The sequence below is a fragment of the Otolemur garnettii genome, unplaced genomic scaffold, assembly GCF_000181295.1.
Source record: "Otolemur garnettii isolate 467f Iridium unplaced genomic scaffold, OtoGar3 scaffold00277, whole genome shotgun sequence".
NCBI lineage: Eukaryota > Metazoa > Chordata > Mammalia > Primates > Galagidae > Otolemur > Otolemur garnettii.
In genome coordinates this window covers 68,773-87,067 of record NW_003852672.1, presented here as the reverse complement: position 1 = coordinate 87,067, position 18,295 = coordinate 68,773, and the positions used below count along the sequence as shown (strand labels likewise).

General features: G+C 48.7%; 1 protein-coding gene across 1 annotated transcript in view; it reads right to left on the bottom strand.

Moving 5' to 3' along the window:
- SEMA4B (semaphorin 4B) overlaps positions 1–18,295 on the bottom strand; it is a 46,814-nt gene that overhangs the window by 11,917 nt on the left and 16,602 nt on the right. Inside the window, exons 3-4 of the mRNA XM_012813572.2 lie at positions 1,560–1,723; positions 1,352–1,414 (exon numbers count right to left, since the gene is read on the bottom strand). Of these exons, the coding sequence (XP_012669026.1) occupies positions 1,352–1,414; positions 1,560–1,723 (227 nt within the window). The remainder of the gene's footprint in view (positions 1–1,351; positions 1,415–1,559; positions 1,724–18,295) is intronic.

Below are 18,295 nucleotides of genomic sequence, written 5' to 3'. Positions count from 1 at the left end.
AACTCAAGCCTGTGTCTTGACCTTGAGTCCAGTGTTCTTTTGCTGTCACCTTAGCTGCCACCTTCTGTATCCGGGACCAGGAATCCTCTGGGAATGGTCGGGAGTCTTCCAGGACAGCCCTGGGTTGGATCTACCCCACCCAATGGTTTGGCCAAAACCCAACCAGACTCTGTCAGAGCTGCAGGGACCATTTCTCATGCCACTCGACCACTGCTCAAACTGGAACTGATGTTTACTATGTGCCAACTGCCTTACACTTTGGTTCACTGAATCTTCCTTGTAAGCTCAATAATCCAAATACCACTATCCCCATCTGACAGGTGGTTACACTAAGGCTTAGAAAAGCTAATCTAGCCCCAAGATCTTAGATACAGTTAAGAATAAAGGTTCAGTGCATGTAGCTCAGTGAGTAGGGCACCAGCCACATACACTGAGGCTAGTGGCTTCAAGCCTCGCCCAGGCCTACTAAACAACGACAACTCCAACCAAAAAATAGCTGAGTGTTGTGGCATGCACCTGTAGTCCCAGCTACTCAGAGGCAAGAGAGTCAGAGTTTCAGGCTGCTGTGAGCTTGGACGCCACGGCACTCTACCAAGGGTGACATAGTGAGACTCTGTCTCAAAAAAAAGAATAGGGCTGGGGGCTAGGAGCAGTGGCTCATCCCTATAATCCTAGCACTATGGGAGGCAGAGGCAGGTAGATTACCTGAGGTCAGGAGTTCGAGAACAGCCTGAGCAAGAGCGAGACCTCATCTTTACTAAAAACAGAAAAATTAGCCGGGAACTGTGGTGGGCACCTGTAGTCCCAGCTACTCTGGAGGCAAGAGGATTGTTTGAACTCAGGAGTTTGAGGTTGCTATAAGCTGTGACACCATAGAATTCTAGCCTGGGCGACAGAGTGAGACTCTGTCTCAAAAATATATAAAAATAGGCTCAGTGCCCATAGCTCAGTGAGTAGGGCACCAACCACATACGCCAGGGCTGGCATGGGTTCAAGCCTGGCCCAGGACTACTAAAGAACAATGACAACTGCAACCAAAAAAATAGGCAGGCGTTGTGGCAGATGCCTGTAGTTCCAGCTACTCAGGAGGCTGAGGCAGAAGAATCACTTAAGCCCAAGAGTTTGAGGCTGCTATGAGCTGTGATACCACAGCACTCTATCGAGGGCAACAAAGTAAGACTCTGTCTCCCTCCAAAAAATAAATAAGTAAATATAGGGCTGAGAGTCAAACCCAGGTCTGGCCATCTCAGAAGTCTAGCCCTTCCCACCACACATGGTGTATATGCTCCCAACTCCTGCCTCTGTCCTCCACCCCTCCTGTAGCCTAGCCAGTCTATAGGTGCTGGCTCACCTGTGGGTCCTTGCCCTTGAAGCTGCACTGCTGTTTCCTCTCTGCATCTGCACTCCACTGCAACTGTGGAGTGAGAAAGGGGAAGGTAAGTATGTAGGAGGAATGGATGATCTGCTGAGCCTCCCTCCGCCCCCATCCTCGAGCATCCCATCTATCTTCCCTTTGCCATCCTCTGACCAGCCCAGGCCGCCCAGGCAATCCCTCCTACCTCCTGGTACTCTCCGTTTGGCAGGAAGCTATTGTTGCTGCTGAGTGCAAAGAGGGCCTCTCGGGCACCCACATATAGAGTACCACCATCCCTGCTCAGCAGGAGGGCTGTGTAGTTGGAGACATGTTGAACTTCAAATCTGAGGACAGGACGCTCTTCAGATCCTAGGGAGATGAAGATGGATGTTACCCGGGAATCTCTCACACCAACTTCTAGAATAGGCCAGTTTAACCGAAGGCAAGTCAGTAAGGCAAGGCTCAGTTTAACCAAAGGCAAGTCAGTGGGTGGCAAGAGCTCAGGGGAAGGGGGTCAGTTTTAAAGGGTAATAGCATTCCTAAACGTGCAGACACTAGATAAGAACAATGCACAGAAATGTACATTGTACATGGAACATTAACTGCAGCACCATTCACATTAGTTAAAAAAAAAGGGGAGAGTCAGTCCTGTCTTAGGAGACTGGGTAAAAATAAATTATGATTCCCTATCCAATGGACACTACACTATGCAGCTGATGAAAATGCTTTATCAGAACTCCCGAAAAATAGGCAAGAAAGGCATAGTCAGAATATGAAGCAAACTAAAATATAAAGTAATGATTTTTGAGCACAAAATACTAAGAAAGGAAAATACGTTTAACATTTTCCTTTGACTGACATTAGACCCAAAGGGAAGGGTAGTTGTGCAGCTCACTACTTGGCCCTAAGGTGACCACAATTTATGCTCATGGAGTAATGCAGATGCCGGGCAGTGATCTGCATGCAGAGCAGCTCCCCACAGTTACTCAGGGGAGAGTGACAGGGATGAGACAGAATTGTCCCCAGAGATGTAAATATAGGACAGACAGATGTCAGGGGAGGGGGCGCCTGATATCTCCACTTGAGAGCAAGAATGGTCACGAGGTGCTGTCAAAAGCCAATGGAATAACAAACGGAGGAGCAGAAGTTTGTATGTGTTATTTAAGTTGCAAAGCCACTCAATAAAGGACTTGCACAGTACAGCGGCTGCACATGTTGGGAGAAAGCAGGACGGGCAGTGCAAGAGAGGAGAAGCCTTACACTTCTCACCAAGTCAGGGAGCCAGATAAGCCAAGAAACAGTTCACTTAGGTGTACACAGTTCACTTAGGAAATGGAAGAAACAAAAGAACAAGAACACTAGATGATTAAAAGTTGTCCCCCCCCCTTTTTTTTTTGGCTGGGGGTGGGTTTGAACCTGCCACCTCCGGCACATGGAGCTGGTGCCCTACTCCTTTGAACCACAGGCACAGCCTTATTTTTGTTTTTTTTTTAAGAGTCTCGCTCTGCCACCCATGCTAGAGTACTGTGCTCTCTGCCTAGTTCACAGCAACCTCAGACTCCTGGGCTCAAGCGATCCTCTTGCCTCAGCCTCCCAAGTAGCTGGTACTACAGGTGCCAGCTATACTATCCAGCTAGTGTTTCTACTTTGAGTAGAGATGGGGTTTCACTCTTGCTCAGCTTGGTCTCAACTCCAGAGCTCAAGGGATCCTCCTGCCTCAATCTCTCAGCGTACTGGGATTATAGGTGAGAGCCACCACATTCAGCCTAAAAATTACCCCTTTTAAATAAGCCTAGGGCAGGGTACAACTGAGACAGTATTTGCTTTTTATGATAAACTATTCTGTATTTAAAAAATGCATGTATCCTCGATACATATTTTAAATATCTTTCATTGTTGCAGTATATAATACCAAGGAAAAACATTAATTATCCACCACTAAGTGAAAATGAGGATTATAAAATAAATGTTATATATGGTCAGATTCCATTTTTGTGGAAAAAATATAAACATAGAAAAAACTCAGAAAAAGGCCTGCAAGGTGGCTCATGCCTGTAATCTCAGCACTCTGTGAGTAGAGGGTAGACTGCTTGAGCTCACAAGTTTGAGACCAGCCTGAGCCAAAGTGAGATCTCATCTCTAAAAATAGCCGGGTGTTGTGGTGGGCACCTATAGTCCCAGCTATTTGGGAGGCTGAGGCAAAAGAATCGTTTAGGCCCAAGAGTTTAAGGTTGCTGTGAGCTATGACACACAGCACTCTACCAAGGGCAACAAAGTGAGACTTTGTCTCAAAAAAAAAAACTCAGAAGGATGTGTAACAAATTGTTGAAAAGTGCAATCTTTGGTAGGATAGGTAATTTTCTTTTCCTTTTCACTTGTTATCATTTTTGGATTCTATCACTAGGTTTTACTTACGTAATGTGAGAGATATAAATTCAAAAGAAAGAAAGAAATATACCCACTAGAGTACTGGCTATGCTCTGAGTAACTAATTTTTTTTGTTGTTTATTTTTGTTGCCCTTGGTAGAGTGCCATGGCATCACAGCTCACAGCAACCTCCAGCTCTTGGGCTTAGGCAATTCTCTTGCCTCAGCCTCCTGAGTAACTGGGACTACAGGTGCCTGCCACAATGCTCAGCTATTTTTTTGTTGCAGTTTGGCCAAGGCCAGGTTTGAACCCACCACCCTCGGTATATGGGGCCAGTGCCCTACTCACTGAGCCACAGGTGCTGCCCCGTAACTAATGTTTTGGTGAGAAATTATTTTAAAAATTCTAAGCAGCTGATGAGAACAGAAAAACAAGCAAAAAGCAGCCACGCTGACCACCTTAGGGCATACCCTGGCTGACCAGCCACTTATGACCCCCTCCAACACACACAAAGTGTCATGCAGCTGAGAAAGCACAAAGTACAACATGTCCAACTAAGCACCTTCAAGGATGACTTCATGTGTATTTACATGTCAAGTGTATTTATTTACATACCCCAGCCTTGTTCCACAAAGGGTGAGGAAGCAAAGAAAAGAAAGCATTAAACTCAGGAGTGGAGAGAACACACATCAAAGGAAGCATCTTCCCCCAGCAAGTCATTAGGCCTTCGTGCAGCTACATGCTGCACGGCTTGTGCAGGGCCTCCTGTGGCCAAAGAAAAGAAGAAATGAAGTTGCTTTGTCCTCCCCATCCAAGAGGACACACATCAGCCTTGTTGGGGAAGCTCAGTTTTTCACCTGACAGCTGCTGCTGGAGAAAGCCCTTCGGTACAGCTTCCCGGTTTGCTGAGACCCAGGATCCCCAATCAACAGGATGACAGGGTCCCAGAGCCATTCCTCACATTGCATGGTAAGGGGAAGTTGTAGAGGACATGGAGAGACCAATGACCTCTGAGCAGGATGATTTGCGGCTTGGGGGTGGACCCTTGGGCAACTCATCCGCAGGTGTTCGGTGCAGAGAAAGAGCCCGAGCCAGTAGCAATCCTTTAGCATGCAGTCATTGTCTAATACTCCCCTCACCTGCCATGTACCATCTCAATAAAAGGCTACTGTGGAGGTTGCTTGTGGCTATCCTGCCTTCAAGGTTAGCCCACCTCCAGCAAGCTTGTACTTCCAATCTGCGTCATGACTGGTTCCTTCCTGTGGTGACAGAGACCAGGGCCTTAGGGGTTGCAACATCTGGCGTATCCAGCAGGATCTGGCAGGACACCAGGGACGTGGAATGAAGGGGAAAGGGACACTCGGAAGTAAGTGAAGCCTTTGGCAGACAGTGGGAAGCAGTCCAAAGGGAAACTCTACTCAGGGCAAGTAAGACCTTTGGCCAATCTAGAATCAAGGGAACCTCGCTCAGAGTAAGTGAGGCTTTTGGTAAATAATAAGCAAAGATATTTTGAGAATAATGGGTAACTTCCCATTTGGGGAGTTGAGATAATTAGAAACTGAAAGAAGGTGATGTTCAAGCAGAATTTGAAGGTGAGGAGAATAGTGAGGTTCAGAGGGAATCTGAATCTAAGGAGAACTGGGAACCAGGAGCATATGGAAGTTTTTCTGGCCCTTCTTCTGGTGTGAGGAAGTATATGATACAGACATGACTAAGCAAGAAATTACCTCTGTGGCCATTATGCCACTCAGATCAAAGAATGGGTGAATAGTCTCACAGTCAGAAATGCCAACCTAGAGCACTCTCAGTGCCTCCCTCTATGAATGAACCACCTATGAATTCTGTTATGAAGGCTCTATTAGAAGGGCATAAAACCAGTGACTTTAAGTGGGAAGACACTTTGGGGCTTTTTCCGGTCACAGTCACTGTTATTTCTCCTGGTCTGCAACACCCTCAAGGTGGGGGCCAGTGTTTTGTTCACCATATGATCACTTTTGCGGTTCTAAAAGATTTGAAACAGGCCGTACACAGTATGGTATGCAATCCCCATTTTCTAGAGGTCTGTTACAGGGACCTGCATGAGAGCAACAACTTATTCCTTATGACTGGTACATAACAGCCAGAACTGTTCTTGAATCTGGACAGTATTTACAGTTCAAAACCTGGTGGAAGGAGGAGGCTGAACTGATGAGTTGCCAAAACCAGCAGAGAGGAGTACCTGTAACATCAGAACAGCTCGCCGCAGGCGGCGCCTGTGGCTCAGTGGGTAGGGCACCCGTCCCACATACTGATGGTGGCAGGTTCAAACCCAGTCCCAGCCAAACTGCAACAAAAAAAAATAGCTGGGCATTGTGGTGGGCACCTGTAGTCCCAGCTACTCGGGAGGCTGAGGCAAGAGAATCATCTAAACTCAGGAGTTTGAGGTTGCTATGAGCTGTGATGCCACAGCACTCTACCGAGGGTGATAAAATGAGACTCTGTCTCAACAACAGAAAGAAAAGAACAGCTCACTGGGTCTGGTCAGGGGCTGGAGATTCCGAATCAACTTTAGTATGATGATATAGGTGTAGTCCAGACAGGGCTGTGTTGTCTTAGAGCCTGGGAAAAGGTTCAGTTTCCTGGAGACATCTCTAAATCTTTCATAAGGTGCCAGCCACATACACCTGAGCTGGTGGGTTTGAATCCAGCCTGAGCCTGCCAAATAATGATGACGACTGCAACCAAAAAATAGCTGGGCATTGTGGTGGGCGCCTGTAATCCCAGCTACTAGGGAGACGGAGGCAAGAGAATTGCTTGAGCCCAGGAGTTGGAGGTTGCTGTGAGCAGTGATGCCACAGCACTCTGCCCAGGGCAACAGCTTTAGGCTCTGTCTCAAAAAAAAAAAAAAAAAGAGATAATGCAATCTAGGAATGTACCTTATACTGACTTTCAAGCCTGATTAAAAACTGCAATAGATAAGGCCGTTGCCCAGCCGGAGGTCAGAGACATGCTTTTCCAAACTTTAGCATTTAAGAATGCTAACTCCGAGTGTCAAAAGGCCTTGCCACCTCTGAGAGCACAAAATGCTCCCTTAGAGGAATATATACAGGCATGTGCTGATCTAGGAATGGAATCCCACAAGGCCTATTTGCTTGCTGCTGCTTTAAAAGAAGGGTTCAATCTGAACCATCCTAGATGTCATTAAGTGCAGAAAATTGGGCCATATGAGAAAAGTATGTTGGAAAGGGAAGATCTATAGGAAAAAAATATAATCAAAAGACATCTAGCAAAGGGAAGCCCCCTGGGTTATGTCCCAGGTGAAGGAAAGCACCCCATTGGGTGAGTGCGTGCTGCTCTCAGTTCAATAAAAAGAGACACCTTTACCACAGGAAAACTAGTAGGCGGGCCCAGCCCAGGTCCACAGGCAAAGAATAGGGTCTGAAATTAACTCATTCACCAGCAACTTCACTCTGTTCAGTCTCTTTTACAGGCCACCTCAGGCAGTGTTGCTTTGGACTTACTTGCATATGATAATGTCCTTTTGCTTCCCAGCATGGGAGCAAAAGAACTGAAAACAGGAGTGTGTGGGCTCAGTGCCTGTAGCTCAAGTGGCTAAGGCGCCAGCCACCTATACCAAAGCTGGCAGGTTCGAATCCAGCCCAGGCCTGCCAAACAATAATGACAACTACAGCCAAAAAATAGCTGAGCGTTGTGGTGGGTGCCTATAGTCCCAGCTACTCGAGAGGCTGAGGCAAGAGAATCGCCTAAGCCCAGGAGTTGGAGGTTGCTGTGAGCTGTGTGATGTCATGCCACTCTACCAAGGGTGGTAAAGTGAGACTCCATCTCTACTACCAAAAAAAAAAAACAAAAACAGAAACAGATACAAGGTACTTGGGAAAAAACATACTGGTGAGCTCGGTAACACAAGGCATATTTTCTGGCAAATGTCTGTCGATAAGAGTCGGCCTCAATTGACTCTTACCCTGAAGGATAAAACCTTTCCCAGCCTGTTAGACATGGGTGCCCACGTTTTGTTATGGCTCTAAATCAGTGGCCCAGGGAATTGCCAAAACAAATTGCTGATATTACCTTTGTTGGCATCGGAACTCTAGATTCAATCTTTCAGAGTATTTTGCCTTTGACCTGCTTGGAACCAGATAAGTGGAATCCTCAAATCCGACCATATATAGCTGATATTGCTATTAATCTATGGGGTCATGATTTGCTCCAGCAATCAAACACTGTGATAATCATACCATCCCCTCATGTTAATTCCTTGCAAATGTCCAATTTAGCATAGAGGCCACTGCCCTGAAATACGAGTGTGGGTGGAGCAGTGGCCATTAACTATGGAATAACTAGACACTTTGGAATTAGTAGTGCAGGAACAATTGGAGCAAGGGCATATCCAGCCCTCTACCAGCCCTTGGAATTCTCCTATTTTTGTGATAAGAAAAAAAAAACAGGCAATTGGAAAATGCTCACTAACCTTCACAAAGTTAACAAAACTATTATACCCATGAGACCCCTGCAATTAGGTCCTTAACCCTCAATGATTCCTCCCAATTGGTATTTGTATGTCATTGACTTAAAGGATTTTTTTTTTTTTTTTTACCATATACCTGCATCCTGGAGATCGACCACATTTTGCCTTTTCTGTTCCTGTCTATAATCAGAAGCCTCCCAAGCATTACCAGTGGAAGGTTCTGCCACAAGGTATGTTAAATAGTCCTATACTGTGTCAACAGTTTGTTGATCAACTGTTACAAATTCTTAGAGATACTCTACAGCCTACATTACTCACTATTTGGAGAACATCTTATTAGCACACCAGAGTTTGATGGTTTTACAAGAAATGTTAGAACAAGCTGTATGTACATTAAAGTCTTATGGTCTTCAAGTTGCTTCAAAAAAGGTGCAAACTATAGCTCCTTATAATTATTTAGGATACAAACTGACTCAAACTCAAATTCTTCAACTCTGATTGGATTCCTTGTCTACTTTTTTTTTATGTTTGTAGAGACAGAGTGTCACTTTATCACCTTTGGTAGAGTGCTGTGGCATCACACAGCTCACAGCAACCTCCAACGCCTGGACTTAGGCAATTCTCCTTACCTCAGCCTCCCGAGTAGCTGAGACTACAGACGCCCACCACAACTCCCAGCTTTTTTGTTGCAGTTTGGCCAGGGCTGGGTTTGAACCCGCCACCACTGGTATATGGGGCCGGCACCCTACCCACTGAGCCACAGGCGCTACTTTAAATGACTTTCAAAAGCTATTAGGTCATATTACTTACAAGTTAAATACCTTTCTATCTTTTTGGAATATTTATTTATCTCATGGTATTCCTTACAATTCTCAAGGACAGGCTATTATTGAGCAACATCATAAAACATTAAAACATAGGCTCAGCATCTGTAGCTCAAGCAGCTAAGGCACCAGCCACATACACCTGAGCTGGCTGGTTCAAATCCAGCCCGGGCCTGCCAAACAATGATGGCTGCAACCAAAAAATAGCTGGGCATTGTGGCGGGCACCTGTAGTCCCATCTACTTGGGAGGCGGAGGCAGGAGAGTCGCTTGAGCCAAGGAGTTGAAGGTTGCTGTGAGCTGTGATGACACAGCACTCTACCCAGGGCAACAGCTTGAGGCTGGCTCTGCCTCAAACAAACAAACAAACAAACAAAAAAACATTAAAAGATATGTTAGATAAACAGAGGGGGGAAGAGGATACCCTCCCCTTGAATAAGAGTCTTAAGTACATACTCACTAGAGCTCTTTTCACAATTTTCTGACAGAAAGCCAGTTGCAGAACACCACTGGACATCTCTCATTCATTCACCATCCTCTCCAATAAAATAACCTATCTTTTATAGAAAACCTGACATGTCACAGTGGAAGCCTGGTTATGTTCTGCATTGGAGTTGAGGTTTTGCTCATATTATTATAGAACATCAAGAGAAGCAGTGGTTACTCACTGGATTAAGCCTTGACTCGAGCAGGAAACCTTGCCAGCGCTTTAACAAATTTGTTTCCACTAACTTTTCTATTATTATTCACAGGACCCTGGTTTTTGGAGTCTGTATAATTTCATAATAGAGAAACCCTGGATCAACTTCCTCTGTGGGACCTCTAACTGCCTCTCCCAATATCACTGTCCATCATTAGCAGGAAGCAGTTAAGAGCGGTCAGCATCCTGTTTCCTTAAGTGGCAATTAGAGCTTCTATGCATAGAGGGAAGATTGATACAGGATTTCATTATTTTAGGCAGAGTAACAAGCCCCAGGTAAACTCAGTATGCATGCTCTAAACCTTAGGAGGTTATGTACAACAAAGACCTCGAACAGCAGGCTTTGGGGTAACGGTGATATTGGTATCAGCTAAGATAAGAGAATTTCACTTGTTCAATTTATATGTTTCAGTTGGGCACCTGATCTTTACTTAAAGTTATACTGCTCTTTGGAAAGGGTCTAAGTTCCGTACAGCCCTTTCCCCGCCTAATATAACTTTGGGAGGTGGTGAATACCTCCCTTGGAAGCGTCATGACCCTATGGGTCAGCCCGTAGCAGGTAGTTGGGTGGTCATTAGCACAGAGAGGACATGTTTTCCCCTATGCCTAGTTTGGCTAAAATAATTTCCTTTATACCCGGATTAGTTCCTTTAGTGTAATTTTGTTATACTTATATGCCCTTTTGGTTTTTTGCTTAGCAGGAAGGAGAGAGAGCTCCTCAGTGAGGAGAACAGCTGAAATAACCAACACAAATTTTCTCCTTTGCCTATCCAGAAATGTCTTTGAATACACTAGAGGGGGGAAATGTAGAGTACTGGGGAGAACCAAACAACCATCCACTGAGCAAGATGATTTGCGGCTTGGGGGTGGACCCTTGGGCAACTCATCCACAGGTGTTCGGTGCAGAGAAAGAGCCGAGCCAGTAGCAATCCTTAAGCACGCAGTCATTGTCTAATACTCTCCTCACCTGCCACGTACCATCTCAATAAAAGGCTACTGCGGAGGTTGCTTGTGGCTATTCTGCCTTCAAGGTTAGTCTGCCTCCAGCAAGCTTGATACTTCTAATCCATGTCATGCCTGGTTCCTTCCTGTGGTGACCGAGACCAGGGCCTCAGAGGCCACAAAAGGAGGTGGTGATGCAAAGGGGAAATCCCGGGAGCTTATGCAGAGAGTGTCTGGCTCTGCAGCTGGGAGTCTTGTCACACTCTGAAGCCTATTAGAGTGGGCTGCACATTCACAGAGAAAAGTTCTGCCCACAGTTCAAAGCCCAAGCTATGCCGTGCTGCTGTCTAAAGATAACCTGTCTTTAAACCAGTTGGAGCCTCTGTTCCTCGGAGCCCAGAACCGCTATCCCTGGCCTCTGCCTCCATTCCTGGCAGTCCACTGTGCACTCGTGCAAACTTTCCAGCTCTAACGGTTCCATCCCTAAATCAGAAAATTTTCTAGCACACAGAGGGCTGTCACATTACTTGTACTTTATGCCACAGACCGATGAGCTTCTTGGAACAAGCAGCCTGACACTCCTGTGCCCTGCTCTAGGGAAGAACCACCACCCTAAGGTGACCCTTCTCTTTGGCACCCGTCAGTCCGCACTGCTGGCACAGCCCATTCTGATGCTACCTGCCCACAACTCAGAAGTAGGTGCACTGTTGTTCCCCATGCACAAATGAGGAAATGAAAGCTCAGAGAGTTTAAGCAACTTATGCAGAGCTCCACAGCAAAAACAGGAGCGGGGCAGGGAACACTTCACGGGCTGCAAAGCACAGGGTGCCCACAATTGCCCACAGGCTCCAGAGCTGTTGGCGCTCGTCTGGGATAGGCCTGAGGATGTGCAGACGTACCCACTGCCTTTGATTGTGAATTAGGCAGCCCAAGGACCGTACTTTTGAAAGGTACCAGGTAGGCCCTTCTGTAAGGCAGTACAGATATCAGCTCACCAAGCTGTGGTTTCCTTATACAAGGTAATGAAAAAATAAAACTCATAGGAGGGCCATGAGAAGCCCATAAAACCAGGGCAAAGAGCTACTGTGGTTGCTCCTTATTTTTGCAATTTCCATGTTTTCTGAGAGCCATTGCTACTTCAAATTTGACAGAGCAGACCTGCCTGCGGAGGAGAGGGTCAGCCTGGGCAAGCGCTGTGAGGTCTAGGCAGGAGGTAGCCTCAGACTCAGAAATAAGCCTGGGTCCCAGATAGCAGCCTAACTCCACTTAGAACTCAGAAAGGAGGCAGAAACCTGCCAAGGGTCCTGCAGACAGCATGGGCATGGAGAAGGGAAAGCATGGTTTCAGCCCAGCCCTCCAAACAAGCCTGGTGCTCTATAACCCCAAATCTCTACCAGCTGTGTGAGGAATACAGTAACTGAAATGGCAAAGGGACAAAAAGTGGAATGTACCTTGGAAAGCAGGAGAGGGGCCCCTCACCCCAGGCATTCCCATTCTAGGGATTCTCCTCCATACCTGCCCTCATCTCTCCACCTTGAGCCACAGACTCAAAGCCATGGTGTACTCACAGCTTTGGCCCCATTGTCCCCCTACCCTGGTGGACCTTGCTGGCTTCACCACTGGGAGTGTCAGGAGGCAGAAATTAAGAGTGCAGACTGGGACTCAGCACCTGTAGCTCAGTGGCTAGGGCACCAGCCACATACACCTCGGCTAGCAGGTTCAAAACCAGCCCAGGCCTGCCAAACAACAATGATAACTCAACAAAAAAATAGCCACGTGTTGTGGCAAACACCTAGTCCCAGCTACTTGTGAGGCTGAGGCAAGAGAATTGCTTAAGCCCAAGCACTGGAGGTTGCTGTGAGCTGTGGCACTATGGCACTCTACCAAGGACAACATAGCGAGACTGTCTCAAAAAAAAAAAAAAAATGCAGACTGGGGTCAGAGACCTGGGTTCACATCTAGCCCCTGCCACTTAGTAGCTAACTGCCACCTGGACAAGCCTCTTAAAGCCTTGCTTTCTTATCTGTAAAATGGGAAGAACAATAGCACCTTCAAGTAGCTGGGACCACAGGCACCCGCCACAGCGCCTGGCCATTTTTTTGGTTGCAGCCATCATTGTTGTTTGGCAGGCCCAGGCTGGGGATTTGAACCCGCCACCTTAGGTGTATGTGGCTGGCGCCGAGCCGCCTCACGGTGTTGTTGTGAGAAGAAATAAAATTATGTATGTAAATAATAATACAGATAATAACCCACATTTACTGGGAGCTTTCTTCAAAACAACTCTGCACGCATTGCCTCAGTGTGGCATGGTGTCTGGCACACAGTCAACACTCAAGTGGCTCAAAACAAACTCCAAAAAGACCTGCAGGAAAATCCAGAGCTGCCACAGGGGCAGTGCCGCTTGTGCAGAATAGGCTTCCCCCAACCTTCACAGTTAGCTGAACCCAGCCAAAGTGGACCCAACACAGGCCTGCACCTGGTCACACGAGGTTCTCGTGGCCAAGACAGAAAGCAAAGGCTCAGAAACAGGGATGTTTTCTCTTGCAGACACTGCAGTGGGTGTGAGCTGGTCCATCCTCTATGTTGCTGTCTAAGGGGCCGGGTGCCTGGGGTCACCTCCAAAATGACAGAGTAAGTTCAAAGGCGTAGTGCAGGGTTCTGCCTGAGCCTGCCTGCATGCTGTGTCTGTGTGAGACACATTGCAGGGCCTGTCTGTACCTGCATGCCCACTTCTGGTGCTCTCTGTGCCAAGGTGACTAGGAGGGGTATTTCTGCTAGTCGCCCCCCTATATGAGTCAGCATACCCTGGGGTCAGCCCCAGCTTTTACAATGCTCTCTGTTGTGCCACCAAAGAGAAGCCTTGCTCAGTCTCCTGGTCACCCTCCAAACCCATCTATCCAGTGTAAGTCCAGCATGAGGACAGTGGGGGCAGCCCACAGCTGTGGCTGTGTCCCCAGTCAGGACGAAGCTTCTCCATCCACCGGTAAGCTTCTTCAGAGCCAGTCGTTCCCACCAAGCAGACTGCCTCCAAGAAGGCAGGCTGGTGGCAGGCCTGGGGTTCCTCCAATACCAAGCCTCCTTGGAAGGAGAGGGTATGTTGGCTTGGGAAGGTAGAGACATCTACACAGCCCCCTTTCTGCTCCAGGGTACAGGAAATGGGCAGGAAATGATGTGGGACCAGCTCAGCCCCCAGTCCCACCAAGAGCTTCCTCCTTCCCTGTGACTCAACCGGAAGCTTGAAGCTCTCTGGGGTGAGATGGGAGATAGGAATAGGGTTCAGCACCATCCCCACCCTGGGCAGTCCCCACCTGGGGCCAGCCAGCAAGCTGGGGCAGCGCTGTGACTCAGAGCCCCACCTTGCCTTTCTCTCCACCTCAGCTCCCGCCCTGCAGCTAGCTGACCTGGCTGTCACATCCTGTCTTCCACAGGCCCCAGAAGGGCTAGGCCAGAAAGCACTAGCTTCTTTATAGAGTCAGAGAGGGAAAGGGCCTCTAAGGGGGGAGGAAGCCAACTCTCCTGCTTCCCACCAGAGAGGGGTCTGGGTGGGATAAGTGCCTGGCACCTCCAGACAGGCCCTGTTGGAGCACCTCTCCCCAGAATGTCACACATCACCAGGACCTTGGACCCACCTGCATAGGCAGGAGTACTGACAGGGCAGAGCTAGCTGACCTGGACATACTTCCTCCCTCCACAGTGCCCAGAGCTGGGCAGGAAGCAGTAGGGAAGACTGGGCCAAAGGTTGCCATCACCTGGCCAGTGCCAGAGCAAAGTCCCCAACCAGGGGAGGGTCATGTGTGTCAAAGGTCCACCCCCCCCAACATGGGCTGAGGCAACCAAGAAATAAAAAAAAAAAAAAAAGGCCAAGGGAACCCAGCCTCAAAGCATTCATGTTCCTGGGTGAGTATCTTCCAGATGGCCACTGCTACAGCCCCTGCCAGGATCGCTGGAGGGCCCTCAGCTGGCAGGGCCAGCCCAGCCCCAACTGGTACTGGTGCCCCAGCTGCAAAGACTGCTGCCATTGCCTCGGGGGCCACCCTCCTCACCTCCACAACCCACCGAGGACCACAGTCAGATCCTCCACCTCTCTGCCCAGGGCTGTTCTTCCCTGGCTGCCTCCTCCCCAGGCCTCTGCCCTTGCCACCTTCCCACCCGCACCCACGAACCACCTCAACCCCCAGCCTTAGCCTCAAAGACCAAATCCTGTGTCACTAACGCCCCCTCTCAGATAGCCAGCTTTCTTCAATGTCTGTTCTAGAAACTTTGATCCTCCCCCCACCCTATCCAAACTCCCGAAGAGAAGAGCACTGTGCCATCTCCGTACCTCCCTCAACCCTCCTCTTGACAGAATTAGGCCTCAAGCAACCCCATGTTTAGCAAGGTCAGTCTTGTCAAGGGCCCAGGACTGACTCACTGCCAAACCCCACACACAGATCACACTGCCATGATGAACCCCTGTCCTCTAGGTGTCTGTGCCCCCAAGTCTCGAGGATGATGTCCCATCTCCCTCACAGGCTCCTGGGCCTGCACCCCCAGGGAGCTAACATAATTTAGTATTTACTAAGCCTTTCAATGGACTGAGTCTGTTCTCAGTCTTCATGGACTTCATGAGACAGTGCTTCTTACCTCCATGTCAGGTGAGTGTCACCTGGAGTGTGGAGCTGAGGTACAAACCTGGGCTGCCAGGCTCAAGTCTGTGTCACCAGCAGCACCCTCTACCTCTCCAGCTTTGCGCCAGAATGTTCCTGCTGTCTGAATCTGCTCTTGGCCCTGCTCTTTTTACTCTGTGCAAGCCCCAGGGTCACGTGCCTGTACCCATCACTTCGATAAAGTGCATGCTGGTGAACCCGGAACAGCTCTCCTCCTACATGCCAAACCCCACGATGCAGACCCTCTGTGGATACCTCTAACCACTGCCGTGCCCCTTCTAGTCCCACTCCCTGGCTTGGGACCCTGTGTCTGTGTGCCACTGCTCACCAGGTTATTACTTCCCTCCTCCTCCTCCCTCACCTATAGACATCAGATCTGTAACCAAATCCTGTCCACTTCCCCTCCCCATCTCTGAGCCTGCTTACTCTCCTCTCTCACCCAGGCCACTACAGCTGCCTCCCATAGGCTTTCTGCTGTAGCTGGAGAGCTCTAGGAACTGCCACTGTCCTAGTTTTATATATGACATATAAAACCTGCACAATGCCCCATAGTCTACACTCTTAACTAGCCAGCTCCTACCACCCTCCCATTTCAACTGAGTGACCCAGAACTGCAACGCCAGATCCCATTTCTCTTCTCTGGTCTTTGCTCAGGCAGTTCCCTCTGCCTGGAAGGAAGGCCCTCCCTTCTGACTCACACTCATCCTCTGAGACTCAGCTAGATTAGCTAGGTTTCACCTTCTCTGGGAGGCCTTCCTGAATGCCCGACTGGGCAGAGGCCCTCCCTGGCATACCTCTTACAGTGTACCTGCACCCTAATGATGCTCATGATGGGCTTCTGTGCCCATCTCTTCCACCATGCAAGGTGCAAGGTCCACAGCATCCCCCAATTCAGAGTGCTCTGGTTCAAAGGGGGCAACATGGAGGTCCTGAAGCCTCACACTCAGATGTGTCTGAGAATCACTCCTCTGAGCTCTGACACTAGTCATGGAGTCCTAGGGTCCACAGAGAAGCATGACAGCTTAAAGTGCCACAGGGAGAGAAGACACCGAACATGGAGTCACGAGACCTGGATGTGAACCTCGACTTTATCACTGACCCGCTGGGTAACTCTGGACAACTCACCTGCCCTCTCTGAGAGGGAGGCCCTGTAGGATTGCTAGGAAGACCAAGCTCTGCACAGATGAGAGAGTACTAACCTCAGGTTCGACCCTGACCATCTTTCCACTGCTCACCCTACGGACCTTTCTCCAGTGCAAGAAATTTCCCTGGTGGGTGCCCAGCACCTGGCTGCTGAGAAGCCCAGACCTGCAGGAAAGGAAAGCAAGGGGGGGTGGATGAAGCTGCAATACCTGAAGGTAAGAACCCTGGAGGGAGCTGCTTAGCGCCCTCTGCCCTTCTACCCTGTGGAATTGGGGCCCGGCCTTCTCAGATTTTCAGAAAAGCCAAAACCTGAATTTTGGGGTAAAAATCTTCTAAGTTTTAAATATCAGCAATTAATTTAACATTTTTCTAAGGCACCTAGCGGTCAAACAGAATCTATCTCCAGGCTGGCTCTGGCCTACACAGTCCCCTGTGTACTGTAGTGTCCTCAGCTGGACCCCTTGCCCTGTGCAGGAACTGACTTCAATAGATTTTTTTTTACCAGGTAGAAATACATACCCTCCAACTATTTAAAGGCTGAGCTGGTGAAGTAGGAGGCACCTGTTCTTATGGACAGAGCATGGTTATCAGAGAACTATGCCCAAGGCTTTGTCCCAAACCTCTCTAGCTGAAGCACCTGAGGGGCTGCAATCTCTAGCTGCATGACCCTGACAACACAAGTTAGCATCTCTGAGCCTCAGTTTCCTCGGCTATATGACAAAATACATCTCACATCCAAGCACAGCTCCAGGCACATGATGTGTGTCCACAACAAGCAGTCTTCACCCCTCTTATCTCAGAATCACTCCCAGTCAACCAGCCAGAGGAGGTCAAGAAAGCGGAAGCCAGTCAATGAGTAGGGCCCTGTTTAGGAGGATGGACACCGAGGGCTGTCTCCTACCCACTCTTCCCACTGGAAGCCCCTCACCCCACCCTACCTCTTGGAAGCCCCCTAGGTTACAAAATGAGCTAAAGGATGGGCCAGCACAAGTGCAGAACAGAAAGTTCCCCCAAGAGGTGAGATCACAGGCTTGGGAAGCAGAACCCATGCCCCTCAGTTGTGCTATCTGTATAATAAAACTACTGAAAGGTGGTGCCCATGGTAGCTACACACCTATCCCCTCCTCCTAGGCACTGCACACTGGAATACCAGCTGTGCCGGAGGGCTAGCTCCTGCCTTGTGGCAGACACTGTCAATAAGCCATGGCTAAAGAATGACTGAAGACACTCCACAGAACTAGAAGAGGAAAGACTTGTGGCCTTGGGAATTACAAGAGGCAGAGTGGAACCCCTATGGGACCTCAGGTATCTGTCCAAGGATGGCAACCTTTGTGCAAGCTGTTCTCTCCCCTGGACATGGGGACACAATCTCAGGACAGGGAGGGCTAGTGGGGGAAATGCAGCTGTAGGATGTAGTCCAAAAAAACTCCCCAGAAAGCCAACCTAGCAAGGGCAGGTCTGGGCTATGAGGGCCTTGAGTTTTATTTATTGTTCCTCTCCTGCCTGGCTTCAGGGAGGAACTTGTCTGAGACCCCTTGATTCTTAACACCAGTCTGAGCACTGACTGGGGAGTGGGAGGACAGACCCTAAGAAGGGGGTAAAGGAAGGAGTGATTAATGACATGACCAAGTCCAGGCTTTTCTTTAGACCCATGCCATCCTGCCTCTTTCCTGGAAGATGAATGTGCTGCTATATTCAGATGTGCCCTAAAGTTGTGCAAGCTTGGAGCTCTCCTGGGCTGGCACGTAGGCATTTCAACATCAGCTGAATGTGGGTTATGTAGAGGGCAGAGCAGAACCAGTGAGGGGCAGGGAAGGAGAAGGGAAAAGAGGGAGAGGTGTGATCCAGCCCCAAA